The 16,666-nt window shown below is 40.8% G+C and overlaps 1 protein-coding gene across 5 annotated transcripts; it reads right to left on the bottom strand.

Moving 5' to 3' along the window:
- Nucleotides 1–1,540: 1,540 nt before the first annotated feature.
- ZWINT (ZW10 interacting kinetochore protein) lies at nucleotides 1,541–8,995 on the bottom strand. 5 transcript variants are annotated; one of them, XM_033129816.1, is made up of 9 exons: nucleotides 8,864–8,995; nucleotides 7,930–8,020; nucleotides 7,640–7,763; nucleotides 7,313–7,479; nucleotides 7,119–7,175; nucleotides 6,495–6,637; nucleotides 6,271–6,415; nucleotides 6,065–6,187; nucleotides 3,882–4,003 (listed from the first exon to the last, which is right to left on the bottom strand). In XM_033129816.1, the coding sequence occupies exons 1-8, from the start codon at nucleotides 8,902–8,904 to the stop codon at nucleotides 6,110–6,112; spliced, it is 846 nt and encodes a 281-aa protein (XP_032985707.1). In that variant the 5' UTR covers nucleotides 8,905–8,995; the 3' UTR covers nucleotides 3,882–4,003; nucleotides 6,065–6,109. The 5 variants fall into 5 exon arrangements, with proteins under 5 accessions (XP_032985708.1, XP_032985710.1, XP_032985707.1 ...); XM_033129815.1 differs by lacking the exon at nucleotides 3,882–4,003 and adding an exon at nucleotides 5,780–5,895; XM_033129817.1 differs by lacking the exon at nucleotides 6,065–6,187 and having other exon boundaries at nucleotides 1,541–4,003; nucleotides 6,378–6,415.
- Nucleotides 8,996–16,666: the final 7,671 nt, after the last annotated feature.

Here is a 16,666-nt window from a genome sequence, read left to right as displayed (position 1 = left end):
AAAAATAACAAGTTTGATGAAGACATGGAGTAACTGGAACCCTTGTGCATTGCCGGTGGGAATATAAAATGGCACATCCACTGTGGAAAACAGTATGGTGGTTTCTTCAAAAATTAAACATAGAATTACTGTATGATTTAGCATATCCACTTTTGGGCCTATACTCAAAGAAACTGAAAGCAGGAACTTATATGGATATTTCTATACCCACATTCATAGTAACATTATTCACACCAGCCGAAAGTTAAAGCAACATAAGTTTTCACTGATGGATATGTATATATATATATACCACATTCTGTTTATTTATATATATGTGTGTATATATATAATATAATAATATATAGAATATAATAATATATATTACTAATATAATAATGTAATATTCTATAAAAATATATGGAATATTATTCAGCCTTAATAAAGAAAATTCTGACACATACCACAGCATAAATGAATATTGAAATCATTATGCTAATAGAAGCCAGTTACAAGGGCACAGATATTGTATGGTTGCACATATATGAAGTATATAGAGTAGTCAAACTCAGAGACAGAAATGAGAATGGTGGTTGTCAGGAGTTGGCGGGGAGGAACGGTGGGCGACTGTTTAATGGGTATGGAGTTTCAGTTTGGGAAGACGCAAAAGTTCTGGAGATGGATGGGGCTGATGGTTGTACAACACTGTGAATGAACTTAATGCTGCTGAACTGTAGAGATAAAAATGGTTAAAATGGTAAATTTTGTTATATTTTTCCACAATAACAAATTTTCAACATCTATATATTTGAAAATGTTATATTGTAGTGTGGAACAAACTTCCCTCACTTATTTGGAAATTTCCTTTAAGGCTCCATCTGCCCCAATTCATTTGCAATTTTAAATATCTTGACATAGTGAGTACCTCATGAATTCAGTCCATGGCACTGGGACATAAGCTTCAAAAGTTATAAGGAGAACAAGAAAAGAAACAACTCTTCTATACCTGTCATGCAATAAGCACTGTATTTTGTAGTAATAATAGATAAAGAAGACAAAGTGATAGCACAAAATTAGAAATGTCAACAGTACTTTCCATAGATATGGTGAGTGCCAGGTGGAATGCACGCTCAAGGCGTCGACACACAGAGGAGCAAATCTTGGCTCTTTGCTTTTGAGATATGCCAGAGATAACTGTGAGAAACACATTGCTTTTTAAAGGTCTGTCAAAATATTGCAAATATATTTCATACTTTTATGATACAGTTGTAATAGTTTTACAGTCTATAAAATAACTTCTAACTGCTGATAAATATCTTCCCCATTAAATTGTTATAAAAACAACTAATGAAAACAAGAGAAATAAGAGTTCCAATTAGCAACAGATGCAATCAAAACATTTATGTAAAATTTTTCTTGCATTTGCACATCTCACATAGGTATTGCTATGGCAACTCAGTTATACTGAGATATTCAGAGATTAGACTAAAACACCATGATGCTGAAAAATCAACATTTTTACTTTTATTAATTATACATAAAGATGACAACTGTTTGAGGTTTATTACTTTAATTTTAAAAAGATAATTATATATAATCATGTATTATATAGTTATTCCAGTGTTTTGGCTGCAATAAAATCAATTTTGAAATTAAAACATAAAAAAATAAAAATGATAATTAGATATTGTTTATAGGTAAACAGGTCTTTAAGACCAATGAATTCAGGGGGAAAAAAAAAATGAGGAAAACCAGCCATCCCCAAATCTCACCATCCTCAACAGTTCTCATCCCAGTGTGCCTTCTGGTGGAAGGGGAAAGTTTGAGGGCGAAGAGGGATTGGGGGAAGTAAATACAAAGCGAATACGGAAATGTAAAAAATGACATGTGACTTCTGTAAACTAAAAAGCAGATAAAAGGAAATCATTGTAGCCTTAAAAAAAAAAAAAGTCTTCCTATTTGAAGCATGTATTCTTCAAGAGTACTTGAATCCAAAATAATAACACTGAACTGTGATACTGCAAGTACTTACTAAAAACACATTTTGAGAACCATTTATGATGGTGATTCATTTGCCGTCTCATAAATTCTCTGGCTAGAGTAGACTAACAAATAGGTAAGAGATAAAGTACTGCAAGTGAAGTGAGAAGTAAAAAGGGGAACACAAAACGCCAATCTGAATGTGCACAATTAAATGACAGCAAAGAAAATGCAGCAGCTGAGTAAACAAAAGAAATTTCCCAAAGATAAAAATATTTCAAACTCAGAGAAACATTTAGCAGTTTTCCTGATTTACAGATTGAAGCTGAGCATACTACAATCCTACCAAACAAAACTTTTGTCTGTTTAGAGCAGGGGTCAGTACAGGGAAAATTCATTACTAGTCACTTTAAAACTCATGTTAAGAGGGTTTATAAACTTTCTCAGTATGAGACAAAATGATTCAGTGTTCAGTTTTCCTAAGAACACAGGGATGTTTTATAACATTATATGTTTTAAGTGCTAAACAGTTCAGCAATCATGTCTTCTAATCAGATATGCCTAGGAATTTAAGCACAGAATGAAAGAAATCGATAGTGAATGAAGCTCTGGGTGGTATTTTTGCATCTTTGGTGTGGGAAATGGAGAGTTTAATGAAAACTACTATCCTTCCCTTTGACCAGAATTCCACTCACAGTGTACATACTTTTTTTACTTGACATGACCCTTCGAGAAATGTTTTTTTCCCAAATTAATGTTTAATTATCACAAAAGTTTAAAGATTGTTCTGATATTTGACTAAAGAAACCAGAATTGGATCCAGAAGGTTTAAGCTATCTGATACAATCACCTAAATGTTGCAGTGGCTTCATATAATACAAAATATTGTTTCCTTATTCACAGAATGGTCCAACACAGTTGTCCTGAATCAGGCTGTTTTCTTCCAAGTGACAAGGACCCAGTCTCCCTTAATGTTTTGTCTCTACCTTCCTCTTGAACCTCTGTGTCCTCTCCACTTAGCCAGCAGTCAGAGAAAAAGAATAGAAGGTGGTTTGTGGGGGCGTTTCATAAGCCAGGCATGGAAGCAAGATACATCATTTCTGTCTCCATCAGACTGGCTACAGTCCACTCACATGGCATCATCTAAAGCGAAAGGATGGTAGAAAATGTAGCTTAGCTGTGTGAGTTTGGTGAAGAACCAGTAATTTAGGCAATTTATCTTATCACAGATAAGGGTTTTTACTTCCTAAGATTTATTTTTCCATGGCAATAAGTGAATATTATATACTTATCTTACTCAATTCTGTCTGCTTTCCAGGACTGTGTGGATGTGTATGTGTGATATGTATGTGTACACATATGAGAGTAGGAAATTATCAAGATATGACTACAAATAAATGAACTGGAATAAACATACAATAGCAAATCACAAAATATAATCTTTGAACATTTAAAAATGAATGAACACCTGCAAAGATGAATCAAATGAAAAACTTGATAAGGCACAAAGAAAATCAAAACTGTAACATTGGGCCATCCTGAAACGGGATGCAGATATCAAAAAAGGATAAAAAAGAGTGTGACAACTGTATACCAATACATTTAAAAGATTAGAAATGAAAAATTCCTAGAAAAAATATGACAATTCCTAGAAAATATGAAAACTAGAAAAATATAAGCAAAACAATGTTTCACCATAAAAAAAACCAAAACTCTTTAAAAAGGAAAACATTATTCTTAGACAATAGAAAATTAAAGTTTTCCTATTTGTTTCATTGAGTAACCTTAATCTTCACTTTATCTAGGAGGCTTCTAGTCAAAATGAAGTTAGTGTCTTGACTGTGTTGATTCACTGGCTAGTCTCCATCATCCTCTTCTCTTCACTGGTTTGTGTGCCTCCTTTGGATGGAAATGAGGAAGAAAAAATCCTTGGCAGGCAGCAGGAAACTTGTGGACTCACCAGCTGCCGTGTCTTTGTGTAAGAGATCACAGTTTCCCAAAGGTAGCTTCCCTCCTTGCTCAGGTCTAACTTGTGCAGGTGTCACTGAATGAGGAAAAGGATAGTCTTCAAGGGAACATATGAGGAAGCTCAGAAAGGCTGGAAGTCGAAATCTGGCTTCTGAAAATAAATCCTAATTCCTGAGCTTGTCAGTCAAGACACTTCTGCCCAACTCAAGGCTGCAGACACACATGCAATTCAGGGGATTCCAACAAAACTGATATTCAAGCCTCCACTCCCCTTTGGCCTCACTGTGAACTGACTAATTCCGTACCCCCTGGGAGAGATCTGATTCCCAGATGTTTTGAAATCTTATTCCCAGATGTTTGACCCCTAGGTTTGATAACTGTACGTTTGTCCAATCTCTTCCCCCTGTCCCCTGCTTAGAGTATCTCAGCATATAATCCTTCACCTCTAGCCTGATGAGCTCCACGGGCACCTTCCCTTCTCTGCTTTCTGTCAGCCATCATGTACTCAAGGACGGGGAAACTCCACACCATCCCAGCCCATAACCTAGTGCCCCTTAGGAGACACTCCTTTCCCAGGGTGGACAAATTCTTGCTCTCTCCTTTGTGCTGCCAAAAATTCAGAGTACAGGAGATTAGAAAAAGAAAGCAGACTGTAGGGATGGGGAAGCCTTCCCAGTAGGAAGAGAGGGAAGGATGGAATGAGTATGTGGGGTACAAGAGAGCTGTAGTAGAGACCATGTGGGACGGAATGGGATGGGTAGACTGAAGAAGCCTCTCTGGGTATTTGTGTGCTCCCCGGGGTATGCTCAATCCTCACTGACACCCTCATTCAGTTGTGATGCAGGCCCTCAGAGAACTCTGATATGTGTCCTATTTCATACCTAAATAATGAGGCCAACACATTTAAAAAAACAAGTTGAGGGAAAAACTAGGGACACCTCAGAAAAGCTGAGCAAACCATCAGAGTGCACAGTAATCTAAATCGCCAGCTGAGAGAAGCCATCTCAGTCTGAGGTAGAAGAGAACAGTGAGTCTTGAAAATCTCTCTCCCAGCAAAACAAAGGGCCCCGGTGTCTCTTTCTCAAATAGATGTCAAGTCTTTCTTACGTGAATGGAGAACAGGTTTTCCACTCTGAGAGTTGTCATGGATCGCTCTTGCTTTTTCTTAGATAGCAGTTCCCACACTCCCAATCAGGGATGCACTCTCTCTCTCTCTCTCTCACACACACACACACACACACATCAGTGTCCCCCACTGTCCACGAACCCAGCAACAGATACACAGAGGAATGGAGACTGAAAACAACAAACACAGACACAGAAATACACACACGCAGAAATGCTAACTCACACTAACGACCAAGTCGTTACAGGTAGATAAGGGTCTCTGTATTCTCCACTATATTTTCTCAGTGTCGTTCTTTATCATGTTACTGTTTTAGGTGACTCCTGTTCTACACTTTGAAATCACCTTATCCACCTGTTTACTTGTTCATGCTCATTATGTAGCACACGGCCAAGGACTGTCAGACAAGCCTACTGCTGTATCTCCAGTTCACAGCAAGGAGCCTACACGTGGCAGGGACTCCATAAACATTCGGATTGGGGTAAAATTGTCTTACCATATCTAACCACCTGCATACAGCATTCTGCTCTCTAAGTTAAGCTCAGCATGTTGGAATCATTTTGATTTGAGCAAGCAACTTGAGACCCCAGGCCAGGTCCTCCTCCACATCTGTACTCTCTTAATTCACACAGGTCCCAGCACCTGTCATGTTACTGGCCTTTGAATATGCCTCTTCCCACCAAGATATGAAGATAAACAGACAAATAGGCAACTAAGAGCACTCCAGGGCTTTTAATCAACAGAATCCAGAGCCTGCCCTCCCACCCGCCCTGGGTTGTGGCCAGAAATCAGGTTGCACTCAGAAGTTCACAGTTCACCTGCAATGAGGGTGGAGCCAGGAGCTGGGGAAGAGTAAGAGAGGGGTTAGCCGGGGTAGGCTGGGCATCAGGATGATGTGCCTAGCTTCAACAATAAGATACACTCCTTGCTCTTCCCATTTCCTATGACCCCGGGAACAGTGGGGCTCATATACAGAGACAGGTAGACCAGAGGCCCTCCCCCCTTCTATACCTGTAGTCCAGAAACACAAGGCCCTGAATTGGAGATTGACCCGATCTAGGATCCTTCCCTATGTTGCTGTGCTCCAAGAAGCCATGGCGCGCTTGTATCACCAGCAGGCTGTGGGCCGCCAGCCTTGGGGAGACATAGTTTGGGCAGTGGGTATCTCCCAGAATCTCTCTCCACCTCCCTGTTCATCTGTCCCATCCCTCATTCACCTTGGAGGCCCCTATGGAGTCCCCAGTGTTCAGCTCCTGGGGCTTATCCTCAGGAAGATCCTGCTCTTGTGGCAGCTCTGCCTCTTCCTCGGGGAATAGCAGCTTACCCTGCAAAGTGTGAAGCAACTGGAGGAAGGTCTGATGCCTGGAAAAAGAAGTGGGTGTGATGAAAGGGAAACTCAGCTGGACCATCCCAGGCTTGCAACCTATGCTCCGAGCCTCACCTCTGCAGATTTTCCCGCTCCTGCCCTGTTTGCTGCTTCAGGGTTGCAAGTTCCTGATATAGCCGCTCAAACTCCTGTTTAGTTCCTATCTGACGCTCCCTCACCTCTGCAGAAACTTCTGCCAAATGCTGCAGACGCTTCTCCTACAAGGAATGAAAATGTAAACATAGCTCATCAGATGCTGAGGGCTTAGAGCCATTCCGCTAACTCCTTCAGCCTAGACCCAGCTCAGGGCTCAGACCCAGATGGAAAGAAGGACGCTACTCACTTTAGGCAGGACCAGGGGCCTAGGGAAAAGGATCAGAAACATGATGATAACACTTAGTTTCCTGTGTGCCAGATATTGTTTAAGCATTTGCTGTTCTAATTCCTTAATCATCTTAACAACTCTTTAAGATAGGTGCTAATATTGCCTCCATTTCACAGATGAAGAAACAAAAGCATGGAAAGTTAGGTGATTGCCCAAGGTCAAACAGTTTTAAGTGGTGATGTTAGATTCAAATCCATGCTGGTAACGATAATGCCTTACAGAAGGAAAGGAGATTAAGATTTTCCAGGCAGAGGACTTAGCCCATTAATAGCACGGTGGCGGGAAGGGATATTTTCCTAGGGGAATGGACCCACCTGTTGCAGCTGCCACTGTTTCTGGGCTGTTCTGAGTTTCTCCATTGCCACTTGCTTCTGCAAGTAAGCAAAGGAAAGGAGGAGTGCATTTTCATTGTGGGATTTTGGGATGTAGCCACTGGGTTTAACCCAGTACGCTCACCCTTTCCCTCCTCCTGTCTCTATGTCTTTCCCTCCCCTCACCCTGGGTGCACCTTGGCCTGGAGCTGTTCAAGAGCATCCTGGAGCTGTGCCCGCTTCCTCTGGGCCTCCTGCATCTTGGGCAGGGCCTGAGTCAGGGCACTTGTGATGGCCTCCACGTGTTCTTGGTAGGTAGCCTTCAGCTCTTTCCATTGCTCCTTGGTTGCAATTGCCTTCTGTCCTGAGATGAGTCACCAGAATAAGGACCTGAGTGAAGGATGACCTGCCTGCCTGAAACACTGGGGCCTCAGTCTTCTCATCATCCATACAGCTGAGCTGACTGATACTCACTTTTCTTCCCCACTCAGGGCAGCCCCTGTTCCAATCCCTTTCCTACTTACGGCTCGTGTCTTCAGAAGCCAAGGGGTCCAGGCCCTGGGCAGTATCCTCCCGAGCCAAGAAGTTCTGCAGGAAGTCTACTACTTGAAGCTGGCTGCAGAGCAGCTTGTCTTTCTTTCGGGAGTCCTGTTCAGAAGGAGGATAGAGGCAGGGAACATCCTTACCTCCTTGTACTACAGGCTGACAAAGCTGCCTTCCACTATGCTCACCATCAGTGCTGCCCAGTATCTCAACAGGAGGACCCAGGAGCAGTCCTTGGCTTTGGAAAGGCTGGCTCCCATCTTGAACATACCATCACAAACTCAGCCAGGATCGGGGCTGGCAGCTCTGCCTCCTCCTGCGGGCCTATAGACTCCAGGACGTCTGCCAGCTTGGCCAGGGCCCTGAAGGTCAAGAAAACAGGGAAAACGGCAGACTCCTGAGATTCTAGTCTGGAGAACGTGTGTGTACATGCACATATGTAGATGTATCAATGCTGAGAGTCTTGCCCTGACCAGTATCTACACACAGGCCTAAAGAGCCGTCTGGGACCAGGAATAGTGTGTGTATGGAGGACATATGAAAGTAGTAAGTGCCATGAGGAAACAATAAGCAGGGCGAGGGGGGTAAGGAGTGTGGAGTAGGGTCTGCAATTTTAAATAGGGAGCATCTCAACTGAAGAGAAACCATTTGAGCCAAGACCTGAAGGCAGTCAGGGAAATCACCGGGAAAGGAAAAAATAAGGGCAAAACTGATGGGCAGTGGGGAGCCCTTCTGGCAAAGAGCACTTGGGGAGGGATCAGGACAGGGTGCTGGATGTCTAGGTCTAGGCTCTCCGAGTTCTTCCTTGTTAGGAGCTGGAGCCAATCACTAGAAGGCAGGGATTGAGATAAAATAACCTAATGGGAGAGTGTTTCGGGATAGGACAGACAGAAATTAAATGGCCCTTCCAGGATGTCTACTGGGATGGAAAGTCTCCTGTTAGGATGGTGCAATCTGCGAAGAGATTGGAAGTGTTGACAGGGGAGGAACCATCTCCTTTCAGGACACACCCCTGGGAGGTCCCTCATAGGCCGTACTCCAGGAGACAGGCAAGTCACCCCAGGAACCTACGACTAGGGTCAGCATCAGTTCACCGCGCGAACTCCAACAACTTTAAGTGGTCTAGGGGATAGTCAATTGTACTCCGAGGCCCGCAAGATCCGTCACGGCCCGCCCCCACCGGCTACTTGGCGGCAGACACTTACTCTAGGGCTGCAGCCTCTATCTCGGTCTCCGCCGACTCCATCGTTTTCCGCGCCGCTTTCCAGCTCTAACCTCCCCTAATACTTCTGTCTTCTTTGGATCCACAGCAAACTGCGCGCCAGGGCAGGTGATTGGTTGCCCGGTCAATGGGAGGAAATCAAGGGCCATCGTGTGCTCTCATTGGCAGATGCTATTTGGCGCAGGCGCAGTCATAGCTGGATAGGGCGGGAGCACAGGAGTTCTGCGCTTGCGCACTAGCCAGTAGGCGGTACTGGATCCCGGAGGTGGAGCATGAGCTCACTAGGCGGCGCGCAGCCGCGTTCTTTTTACTCTACGCGGAAGCTGGAAAAGAATTGCTTTGAGTTTGGGTTTGGGGAAACTCTCAGCATTGACTTTATTAAAAAATAACATATACATATTAGCTAGAGATAGAGAATATATATATATATATATATATATATATATATTAGATAGGCGATAGAGAACACTGTTTCTGTCTTCCAAGACACTTGTCATTAGTGACGAGGGACAGAGATCCTGGAGACACAGGGAACAAAATGATACCGGCTCAAAAAGCTTACTGCCTTTAAATTAAAGATTTTCCGGGATGCGGTGCCGGGAGACAGAACCCAAGCAGCGGCCAGCGGATTACCAGTATTGACAAGATTGAGCTGAAATTCTGGAGAGACCAAGGAAGGTAATGTTCTCGGCAGCGTGTAGGAGAAAGGAGAGAGTAGCTCGGAGCGAGAACTCGGAGTTCTGCAGTTTCCTCGTGTTCAGCTGAGTACTGAGCATCCCATATCTGAAGAAACTACCCCGACAGGATTTTAAAGACTCATAGAGCTCATTTAGGGTCAGAAATAGTGACTACCCACCAGTCAGGCCGGAAAACTTAACCCATGAAGCACTGGATAGAGGACACAGGTCGTACATTAGCAGTAGGGAATAATTAGGCTGATCACTGCTCTAGTTCCACCTAACACATCTTAAAAGCAAGACCCATTGGTCCAAACCTGTTAACAAACTGCTTAGAAATATGACAGACCAAAGTTAAATAATATTTGTAGTAATGCAAAACTCTCCAGCTACCAAAAGGTTACAGTTTACAATGCCTGGCATCCAATTAAAAATTACAAAGCTGGAAACGAAGAAAGAAAAGAAAACCCATAATAAAGAGAAAAATCTGTCATTGATCAGAACAGAAATTGATGTTAAAATGAACAGACAAGAACATTAAAACTGTTTTTATAATTATTTCATTAAATTCAGAAAGACATGCAAAGCTATAATAAAGATAACAAAAGATATGGATGTAGAGAAAGTGGAATGCTAATGTTGCTGGCGGGCATGTAAAATGGTGCATCTGCTTTGGAAAACAGTTTAACGCTTCATCAAAAATACTAAACCCTAACCTTAACCACAAATCCACTCCTAGGTATATATCCAGAGGAATGAAAAAGTGCACACAGAAACTCATACACATACGTCCATATGATTTACAAGGGCCAATGAACGAGTAGAACGAACCCAAATGCCCATCAGCTGGTGAATGGAAAAAAAACAAAATCTATATCCATTCAGTAGAGTATTTTTCAGTACTAAGAGAGATTGAGGTACCAATGCATGCTAAAACATGAGTGAACCTTTAAAACTTATGCTAAGAAAAAGAGACCAGTTACAAAAGAGCACATATTATATGATCCATTTATATGAAATGTCTGGATTAAGCAAATCTAAAGAAACAAAGTAGGTTAGTGGTTGTCCAGGGCTGGGGGCTGTCAGGATTGGGGAGAGACAGCTATGGTATATGAAGAGGCTGTAAATAGAAGTAGGGTTTCTTTTTGGGGTTAAATGAAAATGTTCTAAAATTAGATTATGGGAAAGGTTACACAATTCTATACAAAAAGCCATTAAATGTGTCTCAATAAAGCTCTGTAAAAAGTTAATCAGAACTGTGAAACATAATAAAAATCTACATTAAACTTACAGAGATGAAAAATTACAATGTGATAGATGAAATTAGATGGGATTAATAGCAGATTAAACATTGTATAATAAATGATAAATGACATTAAAGTTATAGCCATAGAAACTAACACAAATCAAAGAGAATGAAAACAAAATAAAAAGAACAAAGCAACAGTGAGCTCTGGGACAATTTCTAACAGCCTAATATTGTTGTAAATGGAGTCCCTGAAGGAGAGGTAAGAGGAGAGGACAGAATCAAATTAATAATGACCAACGATTCTGAAATCTATGAAAATTCTAAATTCACATAGTTAAGTTCAACAAGCCCTAAGCACAAGGTACATGAAGAAAATTATAACAAATCACATCATAATTACATAGCTGAAAACTATTGATAAGAGAAAATCCTAAAAGCATCTAGCGGATAGGTGTGTAGGGAGAGGGACATGTTACATACAGAGAAACAATAATAAGGTAAGAATTATAGTAAATTTCTTGTCGGAAACAATGCAAGAAACAGGACAGTGGAGCAACATGTTTAAAGTAATATTAGAAATTTTAAAACGTCAGCCTTGATTTTTATATACAGGAAACATACCTTCCAAAAATGGTTAACAGAAGACACTTTTATACGTACATAAGCTGTACGTAATGTAATTTATCATTAGCAGATCTACACTATGAGAAATATGAAAGAAGTCTATCAGGCAGAAGGAAAATGGCATTAGTTTGAAATGTGAATGTATACAAAGAAATGAAAAGCACCAGCAATTATAACTACATGAGTAAATATATGTGTGTTTCTTAATATTTAAATACATTTTAAAAAAGTAATAAATGAACTGCACCAACAGAAATAGCAATAATGTGATGTGGGATTCATAACATACACAGAAGTAAAATGTAGTACAAAGTGGGGGACAGAAGAAATGAAAGGAAATCTTTATAGTTTATGTAAAGTTCTATATAGGTGAAAGTAGGCTATAATCAGTGAAAGCTATATGTTATACTGTCTTAAGCAATGGTGTCAACATATGAGTCACTCCTTTGTGTAATTTCTTCCTTTTGAGTGAACATGGAACCTGTGACTTGTTTCTAAGTGAGAGTATAGAGTAATGGTGATGAGATATCATTCAATTGATTAGGCTATTTACTAGGCAAAGGCGATGACATGGCATTCCCATGATACCATTTTATTATGTAATACTCCATAGCAAACTAGAGAGAGGTTTCTCCTGTTGGCCTCAAGCAGGAAGCCAGGTTGTGACCTGCCTATGGTATCAAGGAACTTGTATGTGGCATCCAGGATTAGCTGATAGCTAGTAAGAAGATGAGGCCCTCAGTCAAACAGCTACAAGAGAATCAATTCTACCAATCTTTACCAATCAAATCTACCAATCTACTCTTGGAAGCCAATTCTTCCCTAATTGTGGCTCCAGAAAAGAATATTGCCCAGTTAATGTTTTGATTATAACTTAGACCCTGAGAAGAATGCAAAATCCTATTCCACAGAAACTGCTTGAAATCTTGACCCATGGAAACTGTGAGATAACGAATGTGTATTCTTTTCTCTTTTTACTTTTTTTATTTTTATTAAAATATAGTTGTCATACAATATTATATTAGTTTCAGGTGTAACACAATATTCATTTAAGATTTATATACCTAAAGAAGTGATCACCGTAAATCCAGCAACTATCTGACACCGCACAATGCTATCACAATATTATCGACTATATTCCCCATGCTGTATATTACATCTTCATGACTTAAATTTGTTTTATACCTAGAAAATTAAACCTGTTATTCCCCTTCACCTCTTCCCCGCCTTTGTACATTTCTCAATTGCAGTTTAGAGTCAATGTTATTTTATATTAATTTCAGGTATATAGCATAGTGCTTAGACATTTATATAATTTATATAATTTAAGAAATGATCCCCCTGACGACTCTAGTACCTGCCTGGCTCTATAAATAGTTATTACCATAGTTATTATTGACTGTATTCCCTGTGCTTTACTTTACTTTATATCCCCATGACTACTGTGTACCCACCAATTTGTACCTATTAATGCCTTCACTTTTTTCACCCTGTCCCCTATTCCCTCTCCTATTTATCACTCCAGTAACTCTATTATCCGTCTCACACCATACATAGTTATTACAATATTATTAACTATATTCCTTATGCTATACTCTACATCCCCAAGACCACCTTATAATAACCAACTGGTACTTCTTAATCCTTTCCCCCTTTTCACCTATTTCCAACCCCCCTCCTGTCTGGCAACCATGAAAATGTTTTCTGTATCTGTGAGTTTTTTTCTGTGTTCTTTGTTTATTTTGTTCTTTATATTCCAGATATAACTGAAATTACATTGCATCTGTCTTTCGCTGTCTGACATACTCCTATCAGCACAATACCCTCTATATCCAACCATGCTGCTGCAGATGGTGAAAACGTATCCCCTAACATGACCAAGCAATATTCCATTGTATGTATGTACCACCTCCTCTTTATCCATTCGTCCATTGACGAACACCCAGGCTGCCTCCATATCTTGGACATTGTAAACAATGCTGCAATGGTTCACATGTCTCCTCGAAGTAGCATTTTGGGTTTCTTCAGATAATTGCCCAGAAGTGGGTCCTTCTTTGTCATTTGTTATAGCCTTTGATTTAAAGTCTAATTTGTCTGGTAGAAGTATGGCTACCACAGCTTTTTTGTTTGTTTCCATTTTCCTGAAATATCTTTTCCCATCCCTTTACTTTTATTCTCTGTGTGTCTTTTGATGTGTCGTGTAGGCAGCACATGTAAGAGTCTTGTTTTCTTATCCACTCAGCCACCCTATCTTTTGATTGGAACATTTAATCCATTTACATTTAAAGTAATTGTTGATAGATATTTAATTATTGCCATTTTATTATTTATTTATTTATTTATTTATTTATTTATTTATGTTTTGAAGAAATCCTTCTAACATTCCTTATAATACTGGTTTGTTGGTGAGGAACTCCTTTAGCTTTTTCTTGTCTGGGAAGCTCTTTATCTGTCCTTAGATTCTAAATGATAGCTTTGCTGTGTGGATTAATCTTGGTTGTAGGTCCTTGCTTTTCATCACTTTAGGTACTTTGTGCCTATCCCTTCTTGCTTGCAAAGTTTCTGTTGAGAAATCAACTGATAGTCTCATGGGAGCTCCCTTGTAGGTAACTAAATGCTTTTCTCTTGCTGCTTTTAAGATTATCTCTTTGTCTTTAACCTTTAGCTTTTTAACTATGATGTGTCTTGGTTTGGGCCTCCTTGGGTTCATCTTATTTGGGACTCTCTGATCTTCCTGGGCTTGTATATTTATTTCCTTTTCCAGGTTAGGGAAGTTTTTAGTCACTGTTTTTTCAAGTAGGTTTTCAATTCCTGCTCTCTCTTGTCTCCTTCTTGTATCCCTATGATGATAATGTTGGTACACTTGATGTTGTCCCAGAAGACCCTCAAACTGTCCTCATTTTTTTGGATTCTTTTTGTTGTTTTGATTGGGTGTTTTCTCCTACCTTATCTTCTAAATCACTGATTTGATCCTTTGCTTGAATTTATCTACTGTTGATTCCCTGTAATGTATTCTTCATTTCAGTTATTGAAGTCTTTATTTCTGACTGGTTCTTTTTTATGTTTTCTATCTCCATTTTTATGTTTCCTATCTTTCTGAAGTTCTCACTGAGATCATTGAGCATCCTTATAACCAGTGTTTGGAACTCTGCTTCTGGTAGATTGCTTGTCTCTGTTTTGTTTAATTCTTTTTCTGGAGCTTTATTTTGTTCTTTTATTTGAGAAATGTTTCTTTGTCTCCTCATTTTGGCTCAATTCCTGTACTTGTTTCTATGTAGGGCTGCTATGCCTCCCGGTCTTAGCAGAGTGCCCTTATGTAGGTGTCCTATGGGACCCAGTGGTGCAGTCTTCTTGGTCACCTGAGGTAGGTGCTCCAGGCGTGTCCCTTATGTGTGCTGTGTGTACCATCCTGTTGTAGTCGCGTCTTGGTTGCTGTTTGCATGTCAATATTAGAGATTGATACTCAGGTTGCTTGGCTATGAGGACTGGCTGTGACTACAGTGGAGGAGCTGCTGTGCAGGGGCTGACCCTACAGAGCAGGGTTCACTTTAAGGGGCTCAGATGCCTACCCCATCTGCCCTTTGGGTGTGTCAGTTTGGGAGGTGGCCAGGTGAAGCTCCAGCACAATCCAAAGCTGGCCACTGGGCCTGAGAGCCCAGGGCCTCCTGGGAAGGGACCCACTGCAGGCCAAGTTCAGCTGTAGTGTGCCCTACCTAGGCCACCTGTCATGAGCAACAAAGTAATCCAGAGATTGCCGCCACCTGTGCTGTGCTTGGAGGTGCCTTGAGAGGCCAAGCTGCGAACAAAGGCCAGTTGCCGCTAGTGCGGAGCTTAGGGCTGCTCATCAAGACATACAGGACATGCTGAAGTTAGATGCTGCTTGTTTGGGTATTGTGAACCTTTGAGAGATTTTAGGAATGTCCATAGTAGGAGCTAAGGCAGCCATTTATATGGAAGAACCACTGGAAGAGGCTTGGGTGTGCCTGAAAGTTGGGTTAGGCTGGGCGTGGTCTCAGTGAATCAGTAAGGCAGGGCAGATGAAAGGTGATAGCCAATTGGATGGAGACTCAGATACAGGGTCTGCCTGCGTCTGCATGTAGGAAGGGGGCGGGCTCAGCAAAGAAGCCTTGGCTTCCGCCAGCTCCTCTGTCCAGGAGAAAGTTGCCCCTCCAGCCCTCACTCTGAGGAAGACAATTCAGTTCCTCCCCATATATCCCTGGTGATGTTTGAACTGCTGCCCCAGAGCTGGAGCTCAGACTGAGTCCATCAGCAAGTAAGTCCAAGTGTGGGCCATGTAAGAGGAGCAACTAGCAATGCAGCTGCCCTCCATCTCATTCAGCCACAATCTCCCTTTTGGTTTCCATAGCCAGAGTTATGGGGATTTCCTTCCCTGGCACTGAAACTCTGGTCTGGGGAGGAGCTGGGACCCCTTGCTCCTCAGGAGGTGGATCTCCACTGCCGAGATATTCCTCCCAATTTTTAATTGTCACAGGCTGGTGTGGGACGAGCCCATTCCTCATCTCTGCCCCTCCTCACAGTCTCGAGGTGGCTTCTTGTGTATGTCTGTAGTTGTAGGGCTTTGGTTCAGATAGACTTCAGGTGATTCTCAATAATGGTTGTTCTGTGATTTAGTTGTAGTGTGGTACTGACAGGAGGTGAACACAGCTTTACTTATTTTGCCATCTTGATTGAGAATCCTAAATGTTTATTGTTTTAAGATGCTAAATTGTTGTCATCTGTTGTGTTGCTTTAGAATACTAATACAAACAACTTCTAAAATAAGGAGTTATAGCTAATAAGCCAATAAAGAAGATAAAAGAGAATCTAGATAATATTCAACAGATTCCAAAGAAGGAAGCAAAAAGAAAGAAGGGGGAAAAATAAATGAGAGGAATAAAAAACATGTAACAAGATGATAGACTTTAAGCCTAATTACATTAAATGAAAATGGTTTAGATACACAAAAAGGTAGAGATTATCAGAGATTTTCTTTGATACAAAAGAAAAATATACTAAGAAATGCACTAAATATAAAGACACAAATAGACGAAAGTAAAAGGATGGAAAAAAATATACCATACTCATGCTAATTAAAAGAATATTGGAATGGCTATTTTAGTATTATAGGCATACCTCAGATATACTGTGGGTTTAATTCCGTAAAGTGAATAGTGCAATAAAGCGAGTGACATGAATATTGTGGTTTCCCAGTGCACATTAAAATTATGTTTATACT

This window comes from Rhinolophus ferrumequinum, chromosome 16, assembly GCF_004115265.2.
Source record: "Rhinolophus ferrumequinum isolate MPI-CBG mRhiFer1 chromosome 16, mRhiFer1_v1.p, whole genome shotgun sequence".
NCBI lineage: Eukaryota > Metazoa > Chordata > Mammalia > Chiroptera > Rhinolophidae > Rhinolophus > Rhinolophus ferrumequinum.
Note: the sequence above shows the minus strand (reverse complement) of the source record. Positions and strands in the feature narration are given on the sequence as shown.